The sequence below is a fragment of the Monodon monoceros genome, unplaced genomic scaffold (genome assembly GCF_005190385.1).
Source record: "Monodon monoceros isolate NGI ecotype Baffin Bay Population unplaced genomic scaffold, NGI_Narwhal_1 Super_Scaffold_21, whole genome shotgun sequence".
NCBI lineage: Eukaryota > Metazoa > Chordata > Mammalia > Artiodactyla > Monodontidae > Monodon > Monodon monoceros.
In genome coordinates, this window is record NW_021703778.1 from 2417749 (window position 1) to 2443407 (window position 25659).

The window sequence follows — 25659 nt, forward strand, 5'->3', positions numbered from 1 at the left end:
AAGTGCGAAGCAAGTGCGAAGCAAGTGCGAAGCAAGTGCGAAGCAAGCGCTCAGTTCCTTTCTTCGTCTCCCCTTTTCGGTTCTTGTTTTTCCCAGACAAGTTTTCATCAACCTTTCAGACCTCTTCACCATGCTTTGATTTCTTGTTTGTTTGAAGGCATTTGTTACTTTGATTTCAACCCAGAGGAAAGCATGTAGATCACCTGGACAAGTTGCTGATTTTCTGAGGAAGGCTGTAGCACAGAGAGGTTGAATGAGTAATCCAAGCTTGCACAGCTCTTGGTGACTCTTGAAGAGGTTGTCGGTCTGAACCAAGGCATCGGACTCCCAGCGCAGCAATGTTTTCACTCCCCTAGGCCACGCCTCCGCCTATGCTGGTGTGATTATTTAGCTGCACCCAAAAATCATATTAGCAAAATCATAAATAATTGAAAAAAGGTACCAGTTAACTCCCCCAAATAAAACTTTTCACTTGTGATCTACACACACATGTTTAACTATGTATAACGGTAGCATAATTTTTACGTTCTGCACTGTTTTGGTTCATATCAGATACCAGGGTTTAAAATGACTTTAAACATTTTCTTAATGGAATTCTTTTTAGCTTTCAGGAAGAGTTCTTGCTTGAAGACAAAGAACCGCTTGCTAACCACAAAAGAGGAATCGATGCTCAGCTTTTAGCTGCCCTCCCTAAAGGTGAGGCTTCTAGATGGTTGACAAGTGTACAGTGCGTATAAGTGTCGTGTGACCTGACTTTCTTGCAGGAGGCCCCTACGCTAACCTCCAGCTCTGCTCTCCTCTGTGCACCTTTCTGTCTCTTCCAGGAATCAACCTCAAAGTACCTCTCTTGTTGCATGGTTAGACCTCACCTTTCCACAAGTTCCCTCCTTTCACTTCAGGCATCCTCAGGTTTTCACTGGAGGCTGGTGCAGAGGATGAGAGAGGGCTTCTAGAATCAGCCTCGCCTCATCTGTCTCCTACCTTTCGCCTTCTCCACGGGTGGTGGGTTCCACTCATTTGCCCATTTCTTCTCCACCCCTTCCCACTGCTTCCAGCCCCTGACGCTTTCCAGTGCTAGGAAAGGCATTTACACTTGATATCTTTCAGCTCCCAACTGGGGTACACACTGGGCAAGCAGTGCAGACTGCATCGGAAACATCTCTCTGCTCACCCAAGTAGGTACTCACACGTTTGGCGAATTCGTATTTTCATTGGGTTAGACGCATATGCAGTCACATACGTGCATCAGCCACCAGCCCACTGTGCCTGGTTCTGCCCGTGAGATGCTGTGAACGTTACCTGAACTTCGTTTCTACCAAATGTAACACTGACGCAGGGGAGTGCCAGCTCACAAGCTGTCTTCATCCCAGATGAGCTGTGTAACCCTTACTTCAGAGGAAACAGCTTTTCCAGCAATCCCACTCCTGGGCATATGCCCAGAAAAGAGGAAAACTCTAATTCAAAAAGATACCGGCACCCCTATGTTCATAGCAGCTCTATTTACAATAGCCAAGACATGGAAGGGACCTAAATGTCCATTGACAGAGGAATGGATAAAGAAGATGCAGTACATACATACAATGGAATATTACTCGGCCACAAAAAAGAATGAAATAATGCTATTTGCAGTAACATGCCTGGACCTAGAGATTATCATACGAAGTGAAGTCAGACGGAGAAAGACAAATATCAGATATCGCTTATATGTGGAATCTAAACACTGATACCAATGAACTTATTTACAAAACAGACTCACAGACATAGAAAACAAACTTATGGTTACCAAAGGGGAAAGCAGGGGTGGGGGGTGGGGATAAATTAGGAGTTTGGAGTTAACAGATACACACTACTATATATGAAATAGATAAACAACAAGGACCTATAGCACAGGGAACTATATTCAGTATCTTGTACTAACCTATGATAGAAAAGCGTCTGCAAAGTCATATATATGTATATGACTGAATCACTTTGCTGTACACCTGAAACATTGTAAATCAACTATACAACTATACTTCAATAAAAAATAAATTAAGAAAAGAAGAAACAGCTTTGGTGAAAAATCAGAATTTTTTTCTATTCTGAAAAAAAAACAAAACCAAAAAAAAAAAAAAAAAGCGCAGCAACAAAACACATGAGATCAAGCCCAGAAGAAATTAGACCAGAAAAAAAAATAGTCTCTTAATAGAAACGAAATCCAGTTTATACAGGCCCACTGGCAAATTCGCATGCATCCTGAGGAACTGAGTGGGTCGTACGCCCGGACACAGGGTGACAAAGATGGATACTTGAAGGACCCCAGGGATCTGGCCCGGTGGAAACAAACAGGGAAATTTTTCAGTTTTCAAGTACTTAACAACACTGTCAACTGAAATGGAGGCTTATTCTATGTTGCTCCGGAGGCCAAAGTAAGAAGAATGTCTAGAATTACAAGGAGGCGGGTGAAATTTTGTGGGAGAAGGAAAATTCTGATAGTCCATAGTACGTCGAAGTGAAATGCACTGCATTGTGATCTCATTCGTTCTGCATTAACTGTTCAAGTCAGGTCATAAGCCACGTAGTCAAGGGTAGGACAGATGCCGTGAAGGGTTCCCACCTGGAACCCCAAGTATGAAATGGAAAGGTCCTTCTGATTTTTTAAGACTGTTTGTGAAAGACAAACTCAATTTAATCTGAGCCAAATGTAAAAGTCTATGAAGACGATCAAAGCAAAGAATAAGAATGAACAACTTGATTTTAGCAATAGCTTAGACTTGACTGATTAGGGAAAGTTATATAAAGCTAAAGTTTTCCCTCTTCCTCTCTCCCCTGCCCCCAGTTCCTTGATGAATAATAAACAATATTAAGATCATAAAAATTAAGAACAGTATGAGAGCCTAGATTCCTTAAGGTTCAATGACTTGGAACTCCACATATATCAAAATATTAAAATGTATAAGCTTATTAACCAGTTTAATTAAACATGTTACCGTAATTGGTAATAAAAATCATGATTTTCACGAATCAAAGATCATTAACTTTATGTACTCACCAGATTTATGTTTCTAAATTAACAAGGCCTTTAAAACATGCTTTTAAAGTGTCAGAGTCCCTGTTCCCCTGAATTTCATCTAAATTCCCATAGTCTCATTTTACAGTCTTTACTGTTTATCAGTTTGGGCAGGCGTGGTTGCAAAGACCCAGGTATAACCAGTGAACTTTCCACTTCCATGTTTGTTATTCTCTCGGTTCTTAGCAATAGCAGGTTAAAAGTAGGAATTGATTATGACTTTTAATGGCATGGAGTTTCATGTATGTTTATAAGTTTACAGAAGTCTCTTCCTGTTCATTTAGTGAGGGATTTTTGCTTCCGTGAAATTGAGCTCTGAAATGATCATTGATTTTTCTGTAAGGAGCTTCCTTTAACTGTGTATCACAAACAGGTAATCAAGGGATTAAGACCCTTTACCTGTGTAAAACTTATCATATTAAAATAGATTTTCCATTAAGGAATTATGAAATGGACCAAATATATGACTCTCCTTTTTTTTTAACAGTTTCATTGAGACATAATTCCTATACCATACCATTCATCCATTTAAAGTGGGCAGTTCAGTGGCTTTTGGTAGAGTCACATAATCGTGCATTGATCGGCAGAGTCAATTTTAGAACATTTTTATTTTCCCCAAAAATCCCCTTCTTTTAGCCATCAGGTCTCCCCCTCATTCCTCTAGGTGTGTGATGACTTATTTTAGAAGTTGCTGGTCTTTATATTAGTGGCTGCCATCCACATGTAAAAGTTAAAGGGGATTTACTCCTGGGGAAGAAAGAGAAGTCTTCAGAATATTCTGGATCTTGCCTATGGTATCAAATGCAGGCAGGGAGGGAGCTGTTGCTGGCAGTCCCCCTGCCACTTATACTTCTTTGGAAGATTCTGCTGTACTCAGGCTTGGGAGACTGAACTCAACAATAACTTTACCAGAAAGCCTGTTCTCAGAACTAACTGAAGAAACCATGTTTCCTAAAAAAAGCACCTAACAGAACCAATTATCCTGAGTATTGGTATTATATATTATTACAAAGTATATGAGGCAGTTAAATATTTTTTATAAAGTATTATAGCCCTGATGTCAAAGTCCCTTAAATTGCCTTACTTGGAAAATGACCAACACAAGGCCCAGCAGAAATAACCGAAGAACTAGACTCACAGAATCCATATTGTTAGACAAGGGCAGCAGACTAAAATCACAGGTATAAAGGGTAAAAGTCTCGATGCACTTGAAAGCAAAGTAGAAAATTTGTTACAACAGAAGTTAGATCAGCTGTGCTAGTTTCTGTCTGGATTTACGTTGATGAATATCACTGTTTTCTGAACCATGTTTTAGTTATATACATATGACACAGCATACCATCAATTGAATTATGGCTTTTGCATCTAATTTTTAAAAAATTCTTATTCCTTGTTTTGAGGAAACAGACACTGAAAAATTTAGAGGTAAAAAGGGCATCAGGCTGCAACCTACTCTTAAATGATTCAGAAAGATTAATATGTAAATATGTGCATTTGTACGCATGTGTATATACACAAAAATATACATATGGAGAGAGAAAAAGAGGGTCAAAAACTCAATCAAATGTAGTGACAAATGTTAACGTATGAAAGATGTCTTTTAATTTTTCTGAGTCTGAAATTATATAAAAATTTTAAAGGAAGGAAACCTTTTGGGAGATTATAAATAATAATAAACTATATTCAGGACTGGCAGAAGATAACAATGATAGAAGAGTCCGTGGTCTCTATACCTGATCCATGGAGTGATGACATGTTTCCACAGTCGGGGCAATTCCCATGATTTTTTAGTATTAGCTTCTTTTCCAGTGTTTTATAATAAACCCAACCAAAACTCGGGAGGGGGGGTGCCTAATAAGGACTGCACGTGCCCGTATGAAGGTGTTCTGTTTCCTGGAAAGGAATGAAGAAAGTGCACACGCACATCAGCCATCGAAATAAAGCACCCTCCTCTTTTATACAACCGACATGTTTTCACATGGAATAGGTGTACCAGAGTGATTATGTTACATGTGTGTTTACTAAGTTTGCTTTTAAATGGTAGACTTGGAGAAGGGAAACCAAACTCCAGATGTCTCTCTCTTCCTTCTTTTTGCCTTCCACACCATTTCTTTTCTCTGTCGTCTCGTGTCTGTAGCAGTGAGGCAGGTCTTGGTCCTCAAGAATTAATTTGTTAGAAAGAATAGACGGAGAGGTAGCTTATTTACTGGAGGGATTTTTTATTTTCCTAGAAGACTCACTGTAGATTTCCACGAAGAATTAACAAGCTCACGGGCCCATTTAAAGTATAGCTTGGTTTATGACCTTATTTTGTTCCCCAGTAAATGATCAGGGACACTGCTCTAAGCCACACTTCCTCCAAAGGCAGGAGGTACCATGATCACCAAACCCTTGCCTTTTACACCAAACACGAGAAGCCAGACGCCCACCCCCAGCTACTGGTGCCTGTGAAGGCCACTGGACAGACAGACTTGTGAAGCCAACTGTCCTTTGAAAACAGTCAATCCAGCTAACTGTTCAGGTGGCCGTCATTTAAAAACAAGTTATTAAACAGAAAGATGGCTGGTATCTCTGAACACAGTCAAAGGACAGTATAAAAGTCGTGTGTGCACGCACGTGTGAGGTTTTGACTCACTACTAAAAATAGCCACTTAGGGACCTCCCTGGCGGTCCAGCGCTTAGGATTTGGGGCTCTCACTGCCGTGGATTGGATTCAGCCCCTGGTCGGGGAACTGAGATCCCACAAGCCACGCGGCAGAGCCAAAAATAAAAATAACCGCTTAAAGGAATCCAATGGAAATTGAAGCAGCTGAAAATTAAATTCTGTGCATTCATACCCTATCCTGTGAGTTTCTGCTTTGACTCAGCCTTGCAAATGTTTCGTGGGCCCCAGGGCTGTCACAGCTCTCTGTTCCTAGGACCTCAGTGGGAGCTGGTCAGACGAGCCCTTATGAATTCACGTGATTGAGGAGGACACGAGGAGAGAGACCTCGATTCTCTGCCAAGTTTGGCCATTTCTCCAGAGAAACCATTGGCCTCTCAGTGCGATATCTTTGTGGCCAGTGTCACGGGAGACCCTCGCAACATCAGTAGGACGCTCGTCTGATCTCCCGGCGTTGCCGGGAGAGTAGGGGTCATTACATTTTCCATCGTCCACCTGAATTACAGCCAGGAAGCAAATGTTAAGATTTCCTTCCAGGGAAAGCCTGTAAGGGGAGGCATAGGAACTGGGTTAATCTAAACTGTAGTTGATCAAGGTGTGCAGTCACGCACCGTTAGAAACCCCACCAGGTGGTTACAGATCTTTACAGGTCAGTGATGGGTGACGTAGGAGTGGTGTGAGCTCCTGACTGGTGGGGCTTGCTGGTGGCACATGGGGGTTCATAGTACTTTAGTCTCTACTTTTGCACGTTCGCAGTTTTGCATGATGGAAAGCTTGAACTACTGTGCTAAACCTAATAAAACTGAAAAACAGGTAGTGAGATTTGTGCTGGCTAGAGAGAGATTCAGGGCTAGGCTTCCTCTGGCTCCCCTGGATGGAATAGAACTCACTCTTATTACTCCATGGTTCTACTTCTTAGACCAGCCTGTGACGTGTGTGTGTGTGTGTGTGTGTGTGTGTGTGTGTGTGTGTGTGTACACGTACTCATCTGGCATCTGCCTCCCCCTCTTATAAGACAGTCTGCAGGAACTGTGTCCGTTTTGTGTGTCACTGTTGCATGGGAGCCATGAACAGAAGTATGAGTTCCATAAATAGATGTTGCATGAATGAATGAATGAATAAAATGAACGCATGACGACTAAATACTGGACTACCTTTTTCTTCTTTATTGTCTCATTTTAGTTGCAGAATTAAGAAAACTCTTTGAACCAAAGAGGAAAGAATTTTCAGACATGAAAAGGTAAGGCGTTCGTTGTACATAATTAGGAAGTAGAAGAGTTTGCAAAGCAGTGTCCAGTGTTGCCTGAGAACTGATGTCCGTGGCTCACCACGCCTTTGCTGGTGTCTTGCACAGAAAAGAAAGAATTGCCAGGCGCCTAGAAGGAATCGAAACCGACACGCAGCCCATCCTCTTGCAGAGCTGCACGGGCTTAGTGAGCCATCATCTGTTGGAGGAGGACCTGCCCAGATACACGCGCGCCACAGACCCAGCCAGTCCTCACGTCGGTGAGCTTGTGGCCCGGTGGCCCGTCATCAGCCTTTTCTATCCAGCACTCCTGGAAAATGAGATGTTCCAAGAGCGTGAATTGTGTAGATGTAAAATGTGTATTAAATCTGTGGGTTTGTTCAAACCAGCAGCAACACCTGTGTCAGCTCTGCCACACGCCCCAGGTGTGGTCCTCCAGTGTCACAGCAGTGAGAAATGACCCCCCAGTTGGTTAACTGATGCCCAGTCATTTGTCTCCCGCACCTCCACCCCCCACACACACCGCCCCAGACCATCCCAGGGCAGGAACTGTGTCTCTCTCTCCACCCGCTTAGGGCCCCAGCTGTCAGAGACCCTCAGGTTTGTTTGGGAAAGGGCTAAGACAGGCATCTCTTACAGTAGGTTTAAATAGAATGCCCAGATGCCCAGCACAGGACAGCGTTGCTCTCGGCAGGGAGCCTGGAAGAGCAAAGCTGGACCTCGAATGACTGGGGCTCTTACCCTGTGTGTTTATGCAACAAGCATCCTATTTAAGTTATTTTAATAGGTGTAATTTTAAATGCATTGTGTATCTATTTCATGTTAAACAGCATGTCAGACATGACAGCTTTTCCTTGGTTACTCAGACGTTGCTGTAGCATCAGATAATCCACGTGACCTCGGGAGAGGGTGACGCGCGTGGGGCTGCCCCCCCTGCCCTCCCCGTCCCTGGCTCTGCGGCTCTGTGGCTCTGTGCTGCTGCTCTTATATCCGGTGTTTTCTGGTTCCTTCGTCAGAGAGAGATGCTGGTCTCCCTTCGTGATGTGATAAGTTTGCCTGTCTCTACAGTTTCTTGTTTTCTGTGGTCAGAAAACTAGAGAACTAAGATTCTTTTTTACATACGTGAAGAAGCAAGAGTAGACAGGGTACCAAGATATATGGCCAGAAATAAACCCCAGTGTATATAACGTGTTAATCCATGTATTATATGATCATTGAAGCATCACGTTAGTAAGAAAAGGAAGAATTATTTAATAAACCGGTAATGGGAAAGATGGGATAGCAGTGGGGAGGAGCTATGCCCCCTCCTCACTTTCTACCCAAAACAAAAATAAGGTCCAATTAACCACAGGATTAATTTTAAGAGAATAATTAAAAACACGAAAACAAAGGGGAGTATTTAGTTCCAGCTGAATGGAAGAGGACTTTCAAAACACTGAAACAGCTGTAGAAATCGCCAATGACCAGGTCAATTGACTTGACTACATAATAATTAACATCTGTGCTTCAAAGAAAATCTTTGACTTCACAAAAAATTAAGGAAGTTTAAAAATATCCGTGAAGAAGATAAAGAGCTCATATTCCTATAAAATTTTACACAAAACAATAAAAATGACACTGTGAATCAAAAGAATATAGAGCAGTAAGCTTGACCAGATATTCCAGAGAAGAGAAAGATAATGATACAAATGGCTACTAAATAATTGAAAAATGCATGCATCCTCTTTTTCTAGTAATCAAAGGCAATTTTTAATTTAATTAAAAAAAATTTTTTTTGAGAAACAGGACATCATGATAAACATTTTCAAAAATGTGGAACTGGGCTTCCCTGGTGGCGCAGTGGTTGAGAGTCCGCCTGCCAATGCAGGGGACACGGGTTCGTGCCCCGGTCCGGGAGGATCCCACATGCCGCGGGGCGGCTGGGCCCGTGAGCCATGGCCGCTGAGCCTGCGCGTCCGGAGCCTGTGCTCCGCAGCGGGAGAGGCTACAGCAGTGAGAGGCCCGTGTACCGCAAAAAAAAAAAAAAAAAAAGTGGAACTATTTATATAAATCCAAAATAGAGATATAAAAATGAAGTACGACAGATACAGATAGATAATAAATTATTTGATAGTCTCATGTATAGTTTTATATATTACGTATGTGCTTTCTTAAATTTTTTAATTGAAGTATAGTTGATTTAAAATGTGTTAATTTCTGCTGTACAGCAAAGTGATTCAGTTATACATATGCATACATTCTATTTCATATTCTCAAAGGCGAGTTTTAAAATTAACATTCGGTGTTAGTGAGAGCATACATTGCAGGTTCCAGTGTAAATCGATTCAAGCTCTACAAAAATTAATTTGACAGTCTAGCACGTGTCTTAGAATGATGTACCTACTGATAAAGCAATTCCACTTTTATGCAACTATCTTTTGTAATAGTAATCAGAAAATAAGATGGATTAAAAGTTAGAGTCAACTTCAGTGCCCAGAAATATGAGAATGGTTAAATTGATTCTGGAATGCCTATAGTGTGAAATATTATGAAGCCTTAAAATGATGTCTTCAAAATAAGATTTCCACACTTAGAAAAATGTTTTATGCAGGACATTAAGGTTACATAAAATATGAGTTCTTTTATATAGAAAAAAAGAAGAAATCACATATATAAAAGACTAGAAAGAGTATATAGAAAAGTTTAGCAAATTATCCATTTATTTATTACTGATTATTGTATGTTAGTGATTATTGGTGATTTGGAGGTTAACCTTCCTGTGTTTTCACTGTAGACCTTTTCTACATCAAGCATGCAGAGTATAATTGGAAAAAGCCACTTCTGTTAAAAAAAAAAACAAAACGAAAACCACAGCCACACCTGGCGGATGTTGACATGGACCATTATTGTTATGGTTACTATCAGATCCTGTGTGGTTTCCCATGAAAGCACTATCCATCACTCGTCAAATTACAGCAGTTCAAATATCTGTTATCTTTTCTAGAGGAGTCTGAACTCGTCCTCTGGCCTCACACATGAAACATTAAACTCAAAAGCAGAAAAGTAAATAAGGGGAAATAGGCACTGAACTAGAGCGAGGGCTGTCGGGACTGAGCTGTAGCTGCGGCCATGCTTGACCCAGCTTATGCAGCCCATAGAACGTCACAGCCTTTATGTGTTTCACTGCAGACCTCAAACTTCTTCAGCATCCCAGGTAAATCATTTTAGGCAGCTGCACGTAAGTGAGAAATTGGACCTTCACAGCCTGGGCGCTCGGAGCATATCGTGTACGGAACAGAGTAGAATAACCACATTTTATTATTTGCTTGAAATCTGTGTGTGTGATCTTCTTGTAGGCCAATCAAATGAAGAGGAAGAAACTTTGGATTCTTCCTTAGAAAAGCAGACTCGATCCAAACACTGCACAGAATCCTCGGGCATCCATGGTGACTCCCCCTACGGTTCCAGCATCATGGACACCCAGAGCCTAGAATCCAAAGCCGAAAGGATCGCCAGATACAAAGCAGAGAGGAGACGGCAGCTGGCAGAAAAGTATGGGCTCACCCTGGACCCGGAAGGCGACGCCGAATCTCCATCTCGGTACAGCAAGTCCAGGAAGGACCCTGAGACTGCTGAGAAAAGGGGAGGAGAACGTGACCGCTCTGCTGAGTTCAGCAAAGATTCGGGCGCTTCCTACTCCCGGACCGAGATCCCGGGGCTCAGGAGCTGCGTGGCTGGGTCCAAGGACCATGCCCTGCACTGGCGCGCTGGTGTTTCCGACACAGAGGTGCTGCTCAACGTAGAAAACCAAAGACGAGGTCAAGAGCCCAGTGCCACCGGCCCAGCCCAAGACCTGCCCCCCGCGGGGGACGGCTCTGCATCCTTCCCATTCTCCGGGCGAGACCGCGCCGTCGGTGAAGTGCCAAGGTCCCCAAAGCCAAGGCACAGCCTGCCCAGCCTGTCACCTGGGCAGCCAGCCTCTCCGAGCCACTCCACAGGTGACCTGCCACTCCCTGCCGAGGCTCGAGCCAGGTAAGTGCTGACCTGCGGACACCTGCGTCCCCTCTGCCGCTGCTGTGTCTGGGATCTGGGGGTCCTCAGCGCTCTGCGGAAGTCTGGGCTTACCGCAGAAATAATGCGATTTATGGTTTTTTAATTTCCGCAGTCTCAACACAGGTTCTACGGAAGCAGAAAGCTTCCTGGTCTTTTTGATTTATATAATTCTTGGTGTGTTCTTTTTTAAAAGAATAAATTGAACAGGTGTCATGGGGACACACTTTCAGGACCTTTTTCTTTTTTTAACATCTTTATAGGAGTATAATTGCTTTACAATGGTGTGTTAGTTGCCGCTGTGTAACAAAGTGAATCAGCTTTACGTACACATCTATCCCCATGTCTCCTCCCTCTTGCGTCTCCCTCTTGAACCTCCCTACCCCACCCCTCTAGGTGGACACAAAACACTGAGCTGATCTCCCTGTGCTGTGTAGCTGCTTCCCACTAGCTATCTATTTTACATCTGGTAGTGTATATATGTCCATGCCACTCTCTCACTTCGTCCCAGCTTACCCTTCCCCCTCCCCCTCCCCGTGCCCTCAAGTCCATTCTCTACGTCATATGTTCCTATTATCATTTTCTTAACTGTTTTGGGTTTATTATTGTAGGTCTTTTCCTTCTCTTGTGTTTCCTGCCTAGAGAAGTTCCCTTGGCATTTGTTGTAAAGCTGGTTTGGTGGTGCTGAATTCTCTCAGCTTTTGCTTGTCGGTAAAGGTTTTAATTTCTCTGTCAAATCTGAATGAGATTCATGCTGGGTAGAGTAATCTTGGTTGCAGGTTTTTCCCCTTCATCACTTTAAATATGTCCTGCCACCCCCTTCTGGCTTGCAGAGTTTCTGCTGAAAGATCAGCTGTTAACCTTATGGGGATTCCCTTATACATCATTTGTTGCTTTTCCCTTGCTGCTTTTAATATTTTTTCTTTGTATTTAATTTTTGACAGTTTGATTAATGTGTGTCTTGGCGTGTTTCTCCTTGGATTTATCCTGTATGGGACTCTCTGCACTTCCTGGACTTGATTGACTATTTCCTTTCCCATATTAGGGAAGTTTTCAACTATAATCTCTTCAAATATTTTCTCAGTCCCTTTCTTTTTCTCTTCTTCTTCTGGGACCCCTATAATTTGAATGTTGGTGCGTTTAATGTTGTCCCAGAGGTCTCTGAGACTGTCCTCCATTCTTTTCATTCTTTTTTCTTTATTCTGCTCTGCAGTAGTTATTTCCACTATTTTATCGTCCAGGTCACTTATCCGTTCTTCTGCCTCAGTTATTCTGCTATTGAACCCTTCTAGAGTATTTTTCAATTTCATTTATTGTGTTGTTCATCATTGTTTGTTTCATCTTTAGTTCTTCTAGGTCCTTGTTAAATGTTTCTTGCATTTTCTCTATTCTATTTCCAAGATTTTGGATCATCTTTACTATCATTATTCTGAATTCTTTTTCAGGTAGACTGCCTATTTCCTCTTCATTTGTTTGGTCTGGTGGGTTTTTACCTTGCTCCTTCATCTGCTGTGTGTTTTTCTGTCTTCTCATTTTGCTTATCTTACTGTGTTTGGGGTCTCCTTTTTGCAGGCTGTAGGTTCGTAGTTCCCGTTGTTTTTGGTGTCTGTCCCCAGTGGCTAAGGTTGGTTCAGTGGGTTGTGTAGGCTTCCTCGTGGAGGGAACTAGTGCCTGTATTCTGGTGGATGAGGCTGGATCTTGTCTTTCTGGTGGGCAGGTCCACTTCTGGTGGTGTTTTTTGGCGTGTCTGTGACCTTATTATGATTTTAGGCAGCCTCTATGCTAATGAGTGGGGTTGTGTTCCTGTCTTGCTAGTTGTTTGGCATGGGGTGTCCAGCACTGGAGCTTGCTGGTCGTTGGGTGGAGCTGGGTCTTAGTGTTGAGACAGAGATCTCTAGGAGCGCTCTCACCTATTGATATTGCATGGAGCCGGGAGGTCTCTGGTGGTCCAATGTCCTGAACTCGGCTCTCCCACCTCAGAGGCTCAGGCCTGACACCCGTCCAGAGCACCAAGACCCTGTCAGCCCCACGGCCGGTATGTGGGGAGTTTCTTGCCTTTTGGGAAGTGTGAGGTCTTAGGTGTTCTGTAGGAGTTGTTCCACATGTAGAAGTATTTTTGATGTATTTGTGGGGATTGCCACGTCTCACTCCTCCACCATCTTGAAGGTCCTCCTCATGACCTTTCTTCTTACTGTGTTTCTCGCTCGCCTTTAACAACTGTCTTTTTCTTTGTTTTTCTGTGGTCATACCCAAGACTTTGGGGCGATTGTTTTTGTTGCAGTCATTTAAAGTCACCAAGCAGAAGGACACCACTAACCAATTTCCACTGGGTCTCAGTTTAGGGTATGAAGTGTGACTGTAATATACGCTGAATATAACTGTAACGTATGTTTTGTAAGTATATTGGCACGCTAAGAAAACAGCTGTGTATACGAGCACCTCGTTGAAAAGATCAGCCAGTAGGAGAAATCGCTGTGTCATAGGGCCAACCTGTGGAAAATCAGAAAAGGAATAAAATCAAAAAGTCAGATGCCAGAGAGGATATGTGTTTCTTTCTCAATTTAAATATCTAAATTTAAATTTAAGTTCAGTTTAGATATTTAAATCTAATAAGTGTGATGACCAATTAAAATGCGATCTACTTAAACATCCTACATAACGGTTTGGGATAATTGTCTAGACAGACTCCGACATGCATTTTTTCAGTTCAAACAAGCATTAGCTTTGCAGATGAATTGAGGAAGGATGAGAACCCGAGATAAAGCAAATTTATTCTGGAAGAAAAAAAAGGATGTTGGAAAATACTCCTGTTTATTCCACATTGGAACGGAGCAGTAAATATGGTCGTCTTCATATGGCAGTTGTATATCTAAAGCAGCTTATTTTAGTTATTGAAGTATGTTGACCTCAAGACCTGTCACCACTTGCTTGATCATCTATACTAGAATATTTAGGGATATTAGTTTCTAAGAGAATTCAATAGTATGGATCCTGATTGTATTTTGAGGGCCTTTGTTCAGCCTTCGAACTTAACTGCTTAAAATTTAGGGACCTATTGTCTCGTACTTTGAAAGGGAAGTCTGTTGTTTGGGAAATTTGCTTTTCGTAGAAGAAGCAGTGTTTTGGCGTTAGTTATGCTCTATCAAAGCAAACTCTTCATGGGCTGTGTGAGCAGGACAGACAAACTTAACATCGCAGTTTTGATTACATGGGTTAAAAAATAGTGAGGAATCTAATTTCTGAGTGCCATATCATGAAAACTGTTTATTATCATGGTGTCTAGGTTAACCGTCTAGATCACATATAGTAGATGAGATTTTGAAGCAGTTGTAATAATAATTAAAACCATGTTGAGTATTCCAGGTAAAATGACAGGATTCTTAATAGTTCTCTGTGAGTTAAAATCTCAATATTCAAAAATATATATCACTTAAAATCTCAAGAGGCCATTTCCTTCTAGATTATTTGAAGAGGCATGTTACCTGGAAATTTTCGTAAGCCTTAGCCTGACAGCACCTTACTTTCATGGAAGAAAGGCTTAAAAGTATTGAGAAATTGTAAAGGAGTTCACAAGGAAGCACGTGCCTTATTTTTTTTGAAGCCACTCAAGGCATACAATTCCATGACTTACAGGCAAAGAAACACAAATCACTTCATACACATAAGGAAAATACCTCAGATGTATTTACATTAAAAAAGGATGGAAAACAATGTGTGACAGGTATGATGTTAATAGCATTGGGATTTATTTGGCAATGATTCTATTTATTCACCTTTTTAAGATGGATTTAAATGGATGAACATTCTGCTAGTTGTCCTCCCTCTAGAGCCAGGAAATTCAGGTGTCAGAAGGTCATTGTTGTCTCTCTTCCATCTGGGGAGAAGAAAGACAAAAATTACTTTGTGAACTAAAACAGTAACCAAAGAACCCTCGGTGACCCAATAACCATAAGTGAAGGTAAGATGGTGTCTGACCTGGAAATATGTGACAGAGAAGTTTAGAAGATTAAGGAATGACCAAAACTAATTATCTACAAATAACAAAACAATCGAATACCATACTTAGTCATGGATTTGTCCTATCACTGAAATGGAGTATTTTTCTCACTGCTGTATTTTACTCTTTCATCACCTAGCTCTACCAGGATTTGGAAGTATTCATCTCTGAATTAAGTCATTCCCATTCCATCGTTTCATTTTGTGCTCACGAGAAAGAGGCTCTTTTTGTTTCATTAATTAAATAGGAATACATCACTCATGAACTATAACATCAAAAGGCTGCCCGTGGTGTCCTGAATTTCAAATGTGAGCCAGATATCGAGTGCATAGTTTTTGTATATTCTCATATGTGCTAATGCAGAAACGTATGTACACACGGGATAATCATTAGTCCTTACACTGTGCTATACTGTTTTTAAGCATTATAAGCTCAGTAACAATCTCTAGGGCAATGTTTAGCTGAGTAGTAAGTTTATTTTAGAATTATTTAACGTTCAGTTTATATGGTAAAGAACGTATGTATGTGTATGTGTGTATGTGTATGTATGTATGTGTATGTATGTTAGTCACAGGGTCTTCAGTTCAGAAACCCTGTTAGTTCCCCAGGAAGTCGGGTGAAAACATTGTTCTGTAGCAAACTAAGAATGTACATAGTAACAGAGCAGTATATATACCCCACATCATATATGCGTGTGTGTGTGTGTGTATATATATATATATATATATGCTACATTATATCAGTAATAGAGCATAAAACACCTCCCAACCGCCATTCCCCCAATCCTGCCAAATCCTGTTAAGTCTGGGATTTCAGGAACTATGTTTTCTGACGAGGTGGTGTTACTGATACGAACCATTCTTTTGTTACTTCAGCCACTGTGAATTTTAGAATAAAATTCAAAGGGATCGGGGGCCTATGAATTATTATTCAAAACTTTAAAAATCTGAGCTCTATTAGAAATCCTAAATTCAAAGCTCTTGTTGAATTTGCTCCTTGGCGTATCTCTTACTATTAAAAGCAATAAGATGCACCATCTCGGTTACTTCTGTGCGTGAAGGGACTCATTCACTGCCCCGAGTCCCACGGCTGCTGTTCTTCTGAGCATCTATACTTCCCTACGTGACTGGAAGGAAGAGAATCACACCTAATCTCCTAGCGGTGAGCTGCTCTGGAAAACCCTTGTGTTTGTTTGTTTGTTTGTTTATTACTCTACTGGGATCCCCATCACACCTTCTCCCACGTAGCAAACTGTATCGCTCGCGGCCAGAAAACGATCATGGGGGTTTCATGCAGAGCTGATGCTGACATTTGACCGGGGGCAGCCGCCATTGGTGATTTGATGGTTTAGACTGGGCTTCCCTCGCAGTGGAGCATTGGCCAGGAAGATAGGCCAGGGTATATCCTCCAGAATGATCTGTTTCTGCAACGCTGTGGCGTGCAGACTCTGGCCAACTAGGAAGGAAGGGGGATTACGCTGCAGTCTTTCTTTCTTTTTAATTCAAAAGACTTTTTTTGTTTTGTTTTGTTTTGTTTTTAATTTTATTGAAGTTTAGTTGATTTACAAAGGTGTGTTAATTTCTGCTATACAGGAAAGTTATACATTCAGTTATACATATATTCAGTTATACATATACATATATTCAGTTATACATGTATATATTCTTTTTCATATTCTTTTCATTGTGGTTTATCTCAGGATATTGAATATAGTTCCCTGTGCTCTACAGTAGGACCTTGTCGTTTACCCATCATATTACATAATAGTTTGCATCTGCTCATCCCAAATTCCCAGTCCATCCCTCTCCCTCCCCACCTCCCCTTTGGCTACCACAAGTCTGATCTCTATGTCTGTAGGTCAGTTTCTGTTTTGTAGATATGTTCATTTGTGTCATATTTTAGATTCCACATATAAGTGATGTCATATGATATCTGTCTTTCCGTTTCTGACTTACTTCACTTAGTATGATAATTTCTCGGACCATCCACGTTGCTGCAAATGGCATTGTTTCATTCTTTTTCGAGGCTGAGTAATACTCCATTGTGTGTGTGTGTATGTGTGTGTGTGTGTGTGTGTGCACACATATATATACCACATCTTCTTCATCCGTTCCTCTGTCGATGGACACAGGTTGTTTAAATGTCTTGGCTGTTGTAAATAGTGCTGCTATGAACGCAGGGGTGCACGTATCATTTTGAATTAGAGTTTTTATCCTTTATTTCTGATTGTTTGGGCATCTCCCAGTGAGAGGTTTGCATCTAAAAACCATCTCCAGAGCCTGAAGTTCATTGTTTTGGTTAATTAGAGAGATGCTGAGGAAGGCACCTGCCTCTGGACCATCTGTGTTCCTGGGTCAGCTCCTGTCTCTACCAGGGCAGGAAGGTTCCTAACAGAGACTCTGCGTCAGGGCAGAATGTCATAAGAACAGAGATCTCCGAGGATCTACTCTCTAAAGAGACTGCTGGGTACTTCTCACGTGTCTATTTTTGTATCAGCACAGGATCGCTTTCACCTTTCAGTCCCTGTATCCCCAAACATCAGTCCTTGCCGTGTTCTTCTAAATTTGGGCTATTTTTATGGTTAACTCATTGCCATTTTTTTCCATTTTATTCTGTTTTCACTGGCAAGTATCCATTTCTGTCCATTGAAAGAAATAAGACTGCGTCACCCCCCAATACTAGCTGGTTTGTCCTAAAAATGCAAAAGTCTGCCAGATTTTAAAACGTAAAATTGTGCCTGTGTGCTTGTGCCTTTGCACATTCATAACATGTATGAATAGTAGCATACATATTCACTGCTAATGAATACAAACAAACAACTGTCAGCAAATAAACTTTTAACTTTAATGAGATGCCGAAGTTAATAACTGTTCTTCCTAAGCTGAATCATGTTTTATCATTAGGAGCTGTTATATAATTAGAGCTGGACACCCACAGGGTGAAACTAATTTTACTGTGCTGGATTTGACTTCATTTTGGTGGCAGGAAGCGCTTTTTTGTCTGTTAACTCTTAGGGGTTATTGGGAGTTAAAGCATGTCATCATATTGTATACTTAGGGATATAAACCCAGACCACCTCCTGTCTTTGACAGCTTTGGGTGAATTCTTATTTCTTGGTGATACAGTTCTCTGCCAGACAGTTGCCACATCATTAAAAAGTTCTGTTAACACTCAAGGTCACCGTCGCATCCACAGTGATCCTATTGCCCTCTCCCGAGAGGTAACCTCTGCCCTATGGAGAGCTGGCTCACCCCAGGACCCCACAAAATAGATATCCTATGTTAAAGAACTTTAAACTCTCAGAACCAGAAGTAACCCGGGAGATTATTTAGTTTAAAAATCTATTTTATACGTGAAAAAAACTCTGAAGATTATATGGTCCATATAAGACCATATAGCTGAGTCCATGATCTGGTCATTCAAGGTCTCCGAGTCCATCAGAGTTCTTTCCATGACACGCTGCTCTTGTTATTAATGTCAGTTCTATTTTCCACCATAGTGGAAAAGAGGGTTTGCTGTTTTTGACCTTTGAAGGTTAGAAACTTGAGGAAAGAAGGTCAGGGATATTATAGAAACCACTTATGTGGACTTACATAAGGTATTTAAAAGCCTCATCCTCATAAACAAAATGGAAACATATAGTCTGGGGGAACTCAAACTCAATAGATATCTGTCCATCCACCCAGACCTCAGAAGTCTTGATTTATGGGTTAATTTCAGCTCTGAAGTAGTTTAAGAAAGCTGTCTTGTGCCAGGCACTGTGCTCTTGGGTGGGCATGTCATTTTTTTTTTTAAGTGTGGGAGATGTAGCTACAACACAGTGAGGTTGATAAGGTTATACAGCTCAAGGCTGGGTGCCATGGGAACACCAAGATGAGGTATTCAACCTTCTCCCTTGGAGAAGCGGGCATAGTTGAACCAAGTCCTTAAGGATGTGGTGAGTTTGCTAGACGTGGAGGGGAGGCTGCTTCAGGTGACCTAGAAGGAGGGGGACGGGATGAAGCAGGAGAGCCAGGTGGGGACCAACCATAGAGCATCTTACGACAAGGCATTTGGCCTTCTCCTTGTGGACAGTACAGCGGGAAGTGTCTGAAGGATTTTAAAACAAGCATGCTCGATGATGTACTTTAGAAAGATAGCGCTGGAGGAGTGGGGGGTGATTGGTCTGAAGGAGAATTGATTCCAGTCAGGGAGGTCACTAAAGAGGTGGTTGCAGTTACCCAGGCATGAGGTGATGGAGTCTCTGGTTCCAAGTTGGACTTCGTCCTTAACTTGGTCCTGTTTGGCGTTTCATTAGATGATCTGGGAGATGCCAGTGATAGGGTGGTCAGATTTCTAGAGGAGGGACTGTGTAAATAAATTTGATGATAGCAAAAGAGAGAGAGAGGGGAGAGGGAGGGATGGAGAGAGAAGAGATTAGAGGGAGGGTGAGAGAGAGAGAAGGAAGAGAGAACATGAGCATGGAGGCAAGAGAGCACATGTACCTGGAACGATGGCTGGAAACTAACAAGATGAAATTTAAGAAAGTCCTGTGTTTAGAAGGGGAAAAAAAATCAGTGTACAAGTTCAGGATTGGGGAAACCTGATTTAATAGCGGTTCCTGGGAAACAGACCTAGAACTTTTAGTTGACAGTAAGTCCTTTATTTGACTGCCAAAATGGCTAGTCCAATCTTAGGGGACATTAATGAACATGAACCCCGTCAATAGCACAGGTAGCACTGGTCCACCTGTGCTCTGCAGTGCTCAGATCACATCTGGGGATCTCATTCTCCTTGGGCTATCAACCTATGAGAGCACGTTCAGAGAGTCCACCTTCCCATCTGCCTGCTTTCTTGACCCCTCCAAGTTTGTATAACCTTTTGTCTGTCTTAGGAGAAACCTAAGAGTCATTTTGGGAGTCTCTTACACGTTCTCTGGTGCTTAGATTCCCAAAGCAGTCTGTTCTTCTCATTGTCAGATTGTCCTTTTCCCAGCACGGTTATAAAGCTGTAGCTTGAATTGGTACAGGGAGCCCTAGTGTTACCAGTCTGGCCTCTGGTTGATGGTGATTCTGCCAAAAGGGGGAGAGGAGAGAAAGAGCTCAGGAACCAAATGAGGTGTCTCACAAATGCAGCTTCAGCTGCACCTCATGTCTCAGGAAGAGGGACATTTCAATGCCCAGCATCCTACAACAAAGCTGACACACCCAGACAAGGATGTTCACGATTTTGTCAGGAGTCCCCCAAACATGGCGCCTTGAATCTGGTATTAAGTCGATCTGTAAGATTGGTAAGGACGATCTCAGTGAGAGCATTGCTTTAGTAGAAGCCTTACAGGAAGGGTAGATACCGTGTCTCAGTCACTTTCCTATCTCCTTCCCAGCATCTAACACATACCAAGGGGCTCCATCAGTCATTTCTGAATGAATGTTCTGCTGTTTTCCATGTCTTCATAAAGTGTCAAGAGACGATAGCAGTGCCACCTGAAATAGCCAATCTGCAAATGGTTTATCAGCCCACAACGTATAAGGGACTTGCAAGGAATGTAAGTCTTGGGTCATTTCCTTCCTCAAGAAAGCTGTGCTGGGAAGAAGACGCCACTGAACTGCACAGCAGACTCAGGGATGGTCATTTACATTCTGGTCCAAGCCTTTCATCTGTGGACCAGTGACCCCAGTCAGCAGAGTAGGCTCGGAGTAGCCCTTGCTTATACCACCAGGCTCTTTCCACTTTGTCTGGGCTTAGAATCCTTATATGTGGTCTTGAGTCCACATAAATACTGTTCAGCTGTGAGTGGGGATCGTGATACGTGAGCCAGAAAGCCGCTGGCTGCTTTGACAAGCTGCTGGCCTTGTCAACGCGATCTCCAGCCCCGAAAGGCTGATTCTAGGCTGGTCTCTGACCAAGGCAGTTGAATCCCTGCATTACTTTGCTTGGTTACTTCGTTAGAAGCCAAGCAGGAGATGTGGAAACGCAAGTGGATCTGGGAACAGGAAGCTTGATCCCCCTCGGAAGGCCACTCCAGCCCCTGCCGCAGACTCACCCCTTCCCTCAGCCCTCCGTCCGTCCACCCTTTCTTGGCCGAGATTGCAGCGTTCGACGTTTAGCACTGAGATTAGCGCCGAGGGAGCCTGGAAGAAATTGGTTACATCTCACATGTTTATCTTGCTTCTGCCCCAAGAAGACTCTATTTCTACCTTTTGATTACTCAAGAAAGCTTCACTCTATAATCTGGCGGTGAGATATTTAAAAAGAAATTTTTGAGGTAGAGTTGATTTACAGTGTTGTGTTAATTTCTGCTGTATAGCAAAGGGATTCAGTTATACACACACACATTCTTTTTCATCCTCTTTTCCATGATGGTTCATCCCAGGATATTGAATACAGTTCCCTGTGCTCTACGGTAGGACCTTGTTGTTGATGCATGCTGTACATAATAGTTGGCCTCTGCTCACCCCACACTCCCACTCCTTCCTCCCCACACCCGCTTGGCAACCACAAGTCTGTTCTCCATGTCCCAACAGTGATATATATATATATATTTTTTTTTTTTTTTGCGGTACGCGGGCCTCTCACTGCTGTGGCCTCTCCCGCTGCGGAGCACAGGCTCCGGACGCGCAGGCTCGGCGGCCATGGCTCACGGGCCCAGCCGCTCCGCGGCATGTGGGATCCTCCCGGACCGGGGCACGAACCCGCGTCCCCTGCATCGGCAGGCGGACTCTCAACCACTGCGCCACCAGGGAAGCCCCAACAGTGATATATTTTTAAATTGAGGGATAATTTACATCAAACTGCATGTAGTATTTTAAGGACACAGGCTGGTGAATTGGGGAAATGTGTAAGCATTACCCCTGTCTAGAGAGAAAAAGTTTCGTCACCGCTGTGCCTCTCTCCACCTACATCGATTCTTGACTCTGTAAGGACCTCACTTAGCTCTCCTACATAGGCTGGTAGTGTCATATATTCAACTCATTATGTTTGTATGACACTAATCCTTCCCACTGTTAGCTTGTTAACCGAGCGTAATTATTAAAAAAGAGTTAAGCATAATGTTAAGAGACATAAAATAACAACATCCATGCAAGATTTAAAAAACAAAGAGAAAAGAACCCATGGCTTCATTGCCACTCTCCAGATGTGATCTTTTTTTTTTTTTTCATATTTTAAAACACTCTCCTGCTATTATTATGTCTTCAAAACAATGCCCCCCAGGCCCCAGAAATAAATTTTGTCCCTTAATAAAATGATGTATCTTTTCATCTGAGCCTGGGCCTCCCCTAGCTCCGTGGTGGAAAGCTTGGTCCCAAACTTCCATCATGTTCCCTAGGTTTGGGAGCCTGTGGATTAGCGAGATCAGTGCTGCACTTCAATTCACCATTTTGGGGAGCCAGGGCATACCTTTAATCAAAAGGAAGAGACTGACACAGACATGGAGAACAGACTGGTGGCTGCCGAGGGGGAGGGGGCTGGGGGAGGGATGGAGTGGGAGTGTGGGGTGAGCAGATGCAAACTAGTGCCTACAGGATGGATAAACAGCAAGGTCCTACTGTAGAGCACTGGGGACCATATTCAGTATCCTGTGATAAACCTAACTGACTTTGCTGTACAGGAGAAATTAATACAACATTGTAAATCGACTATACTTCAAGGAATAGAAAATAATTAAAATTTTTAAAAATCATGATTAAAAAAAAGGAAGCGATTGGGGCTGCTATTTGATATTAAAGTGGTTAGGAAAGTCTCTCTGATAAGATAGCAGTGGAGCAGAGACCGACATAAAGAGAGGCAGTGAGCCATGCAGCTCTGGAGGCGGACGGTTCCAGGGAGAAACAGCCCCTGCAAAGGCCTGAGTGGACACCATACCATGTGTGGAGCGTTTGAGGCAACCCCCAGTCACCAGTGAGGCAGGAGCCTGGAGGGGGGTGGAGTGATGGGGTGACATCGGTGAGATGTGTCAGGTGAGGTGGGCAGATCAGTGGGGACATATTGCCCTTCGTGAGGGCTTTGGGTTTTGCTCTAGGTGATGTGTGCAGCCATATAAGGGTTTCCAAGAAAAGAATGACCAATCCGCCTCCCATTTTAAGACGATGACTGTGGCTGTGGAACTGGTAGGTGGGCAAGCATGAGAACAGGTAGAATAATTAAGAGGTCATCTCAGTAATCTAGGTGAGAGAGGGCGGTGGCTTGAACTTGCGTGAACGCAGCAGAGGTCGTGAAAAGAGGTCATCTTTTGAAGGGAACCAATAGGATTTGCTGATGGCTTGGATGTGACGTAAGAGAGAAACAGAGGAGTTAAAGGTGAGTCTCGGTTTTCTGGCCGGGGCAGCTCAGAGCGGGGCGTTGCCATTTGCTGAAATAGGGAAGACACCAGTACAAGCTGAGTTTGGAGGGAAATCGAGAGTTCATGTTTGGACACGTAAACTTTAAGGTGTCTGTTAGGTGCCCAAATGGAAATGAACCCAAGAGCCTGAGTTCAAGGGAGGGAGCGGATGGGGAGAAACCACTGGCAGACGGTCCGCAGGGGAGTGAAAGCTGGTGAGATCGTCACGGCCTTGATTATTGAGGAGGAAAGGAGGCAGAGCCGTGGAGCCCCCTGAGCTTTAGAGGGGCAGGCGGGGAGGCAGAGTCGACAAGGACGGTGAGGAGTGAAGGAGGGGCAGGTGAAGGGGGCGACCGCCGGCTGCAGTGGGTGAGTCAGAGAAGGGTGGAGAAGCGGCCACACTCTGTGACACGGAGCAGACCAAGTGCCCAGGACAGCCTTGTGGACAGTGAACGTTTCATTAAGTTTAGGTCTCTCCCCACCTGCCCCACCTTCTTTCTGGATTTGATGGCAGAAAACCTCACCCTAGTAAGTGCCTTGGCCGACCTCAAGGGTCCTGAAAGCCTTACTTGGAGAAGTGCTCTTCCAAATCCCTCCTGCTTTGAATTGACTTAGGGAGAACTCAGGCTGGACCCACTCTCCTTACATGTGGGAGGTGACTCACCAGGAGCTCACAGATGTGCAGTGCTGTGTCGTCTTGGAGAGGAAAGGCAAGGAGGAGACCAGCATCGTGAAGGGCTCACTGCGGTCAACACGTGATGTCTTCACATTCGTTTACATCTTGTCACATACATGTGTATTTATCATATGTGAAGCGTCAAGCTTTGAGTATCCACCACGATGGTAGTGGTTATTTGGCTTTTTGGCTAGTCCCACATCTAAGTTGTGATGGATAGATGGATCCCAGCAGATCCCCCAGGTCTGGGTATGACTTCATTTTACAAATGCTGACCTCAACATATTCTTAAACAACCCCCTGATAAGTTTGTTTGCTTTTGTTTGTCTTTGCTTTTATCTTTATTTTTTTCTTCTGGTTTTATTGAGATATAGTTGACATACAGCACTGTGTAAGTTTCCGGTGTGCAACATCATGAGTTGACGTATACACGTCATGAAACGATGACCAGAGTAAGTTGAGTGTGTGAACATCATCATCTCATATAGATACAAAGTCAAAGAGATAGAAAAAATATATTCTTCCTTGTGATGAGAACTCTTAGGATTTACTCTTAACAACTTTCATATATAAAATACAGCAGTGTTCATTATATTTACCATGTTGTACATTACATCCTGACAACTTATTTGTCTCATAAGTGGCCTGATAATTTTTTAGGGCGATACTGACCAAGGTTTATTCTGATCAATGAAGGTTATATTCGGAAAGTTGTATAGCATCTGTCACAGTTTGCAAAGCATTCTGTCGTACAGAAAGCATTTGAGCCTTGAAATGACTCTGGGATGTAGGCGTATGAGTTACTAACTGATGATTTCCAAAGCAGGCATCCATCGCTCTCACTTCTTCCTCTGTATCCTGAGCCACATCCGTTGCCTCCTTTCCGGGCCACAGAGGATATGCCAGACTCTTCCTATGTTTAAATAAATGTCGAGAAATTAGACCCTTTATTGTTGGAAATAAGATGGCTTCCCATACATCTGACTTTTTTTATTTACCCCCGGCTATAATACTGGAGACGGGGAGGGGTGGAGGGGTAATTGCTTTGGGTGTAGCAAGACTGGGGAACACCTAGTTCCACACCTAGTTGTGACAGATTTCAGTGGTCGCAGCAAAATGCACGGTAGTGATGATCGACAGGCTCTTGCCTGTGAGCTCAAACCCAAACCCAAATTAAAATGATTTTAGAAAATTAAGAGAATTTTAATTATTATTCTATTCTATTCTTTTGGAAATTACTTTGATCTGAAATGTGTTTCCAGCCTGGTCTTGAAGGACTCTTACAGGTAGGTTGGCAAGGTTTTGAGCTGGTAAACATTTTAACTAGCCTGTAGAATTTCCATGCTTTCGTTTTACATTGTGAGAGGGTACAGGTCGGTGGTTTGAGTATTCCTCCTGTGTCTTGCTCTACATAATGACCACAAGGTTTTCCTTGCCTATGATTTTTTGGTAAGATATCTTCAGCCTGGCGTTATTACTTTGTCACATTCAGGCTTGCATTATATTCGATTGTGCGTTGAGGAGTGACTGTGTAAATCCTATTTTATCCTGCCTAGCACGGTGTAAGTTTTTTAATGGCTGGCATGGTACTGATTCACCTTTGCTACTTCTCAGAGCCCAGCTCAGTGCTTTGTACATAGTTGGAACTCAGTAAACATTTATCAGATGGACTTGCATTAGTATTTGGTAACTGTTATGTTG

At 42.8% G+C, this 25659-nt stretch overlaps 1 protein-coding gene across 16 annotated transcripts in view; it reads left to right on the top strand.

Moving 5' to 3' along the window:
* Positions 1 to 25659, top strand: part of SVIL (supervillin) — a 244879-nt gene that overhangs the window by 148867 nt on the left and 70353 nt on the right. For 15 of the 16 annotated variants that reach the window (XM_029236869.1, XM_029236871.1, XM_029236875.1 and 12 more), the window contains 4 exons: positions 605 to 696; positions 6894 to 6951; positions 7066 to 7217; positions 10293 to 10968. In XM_029236869.1, coding sequence (XP_029092702.1) covers positions 6944 to 6951; positions 7066 to 7217; positions 10293 to 10968 — 836 coding nt within the window. In that variant the 5' untranslated portion in view covers positions 605 to 696; positions 6894 to 6943. Of the gene's footprint in view, positions 1 to 604; positions 697 to 6893; positions 6952 to 7065; positions 7218 to 10292; positions 10969 to 25659 lie in introns of those variants that run through there. The other variant, XM_029236883.1, reaches the window with a different exon arrangement.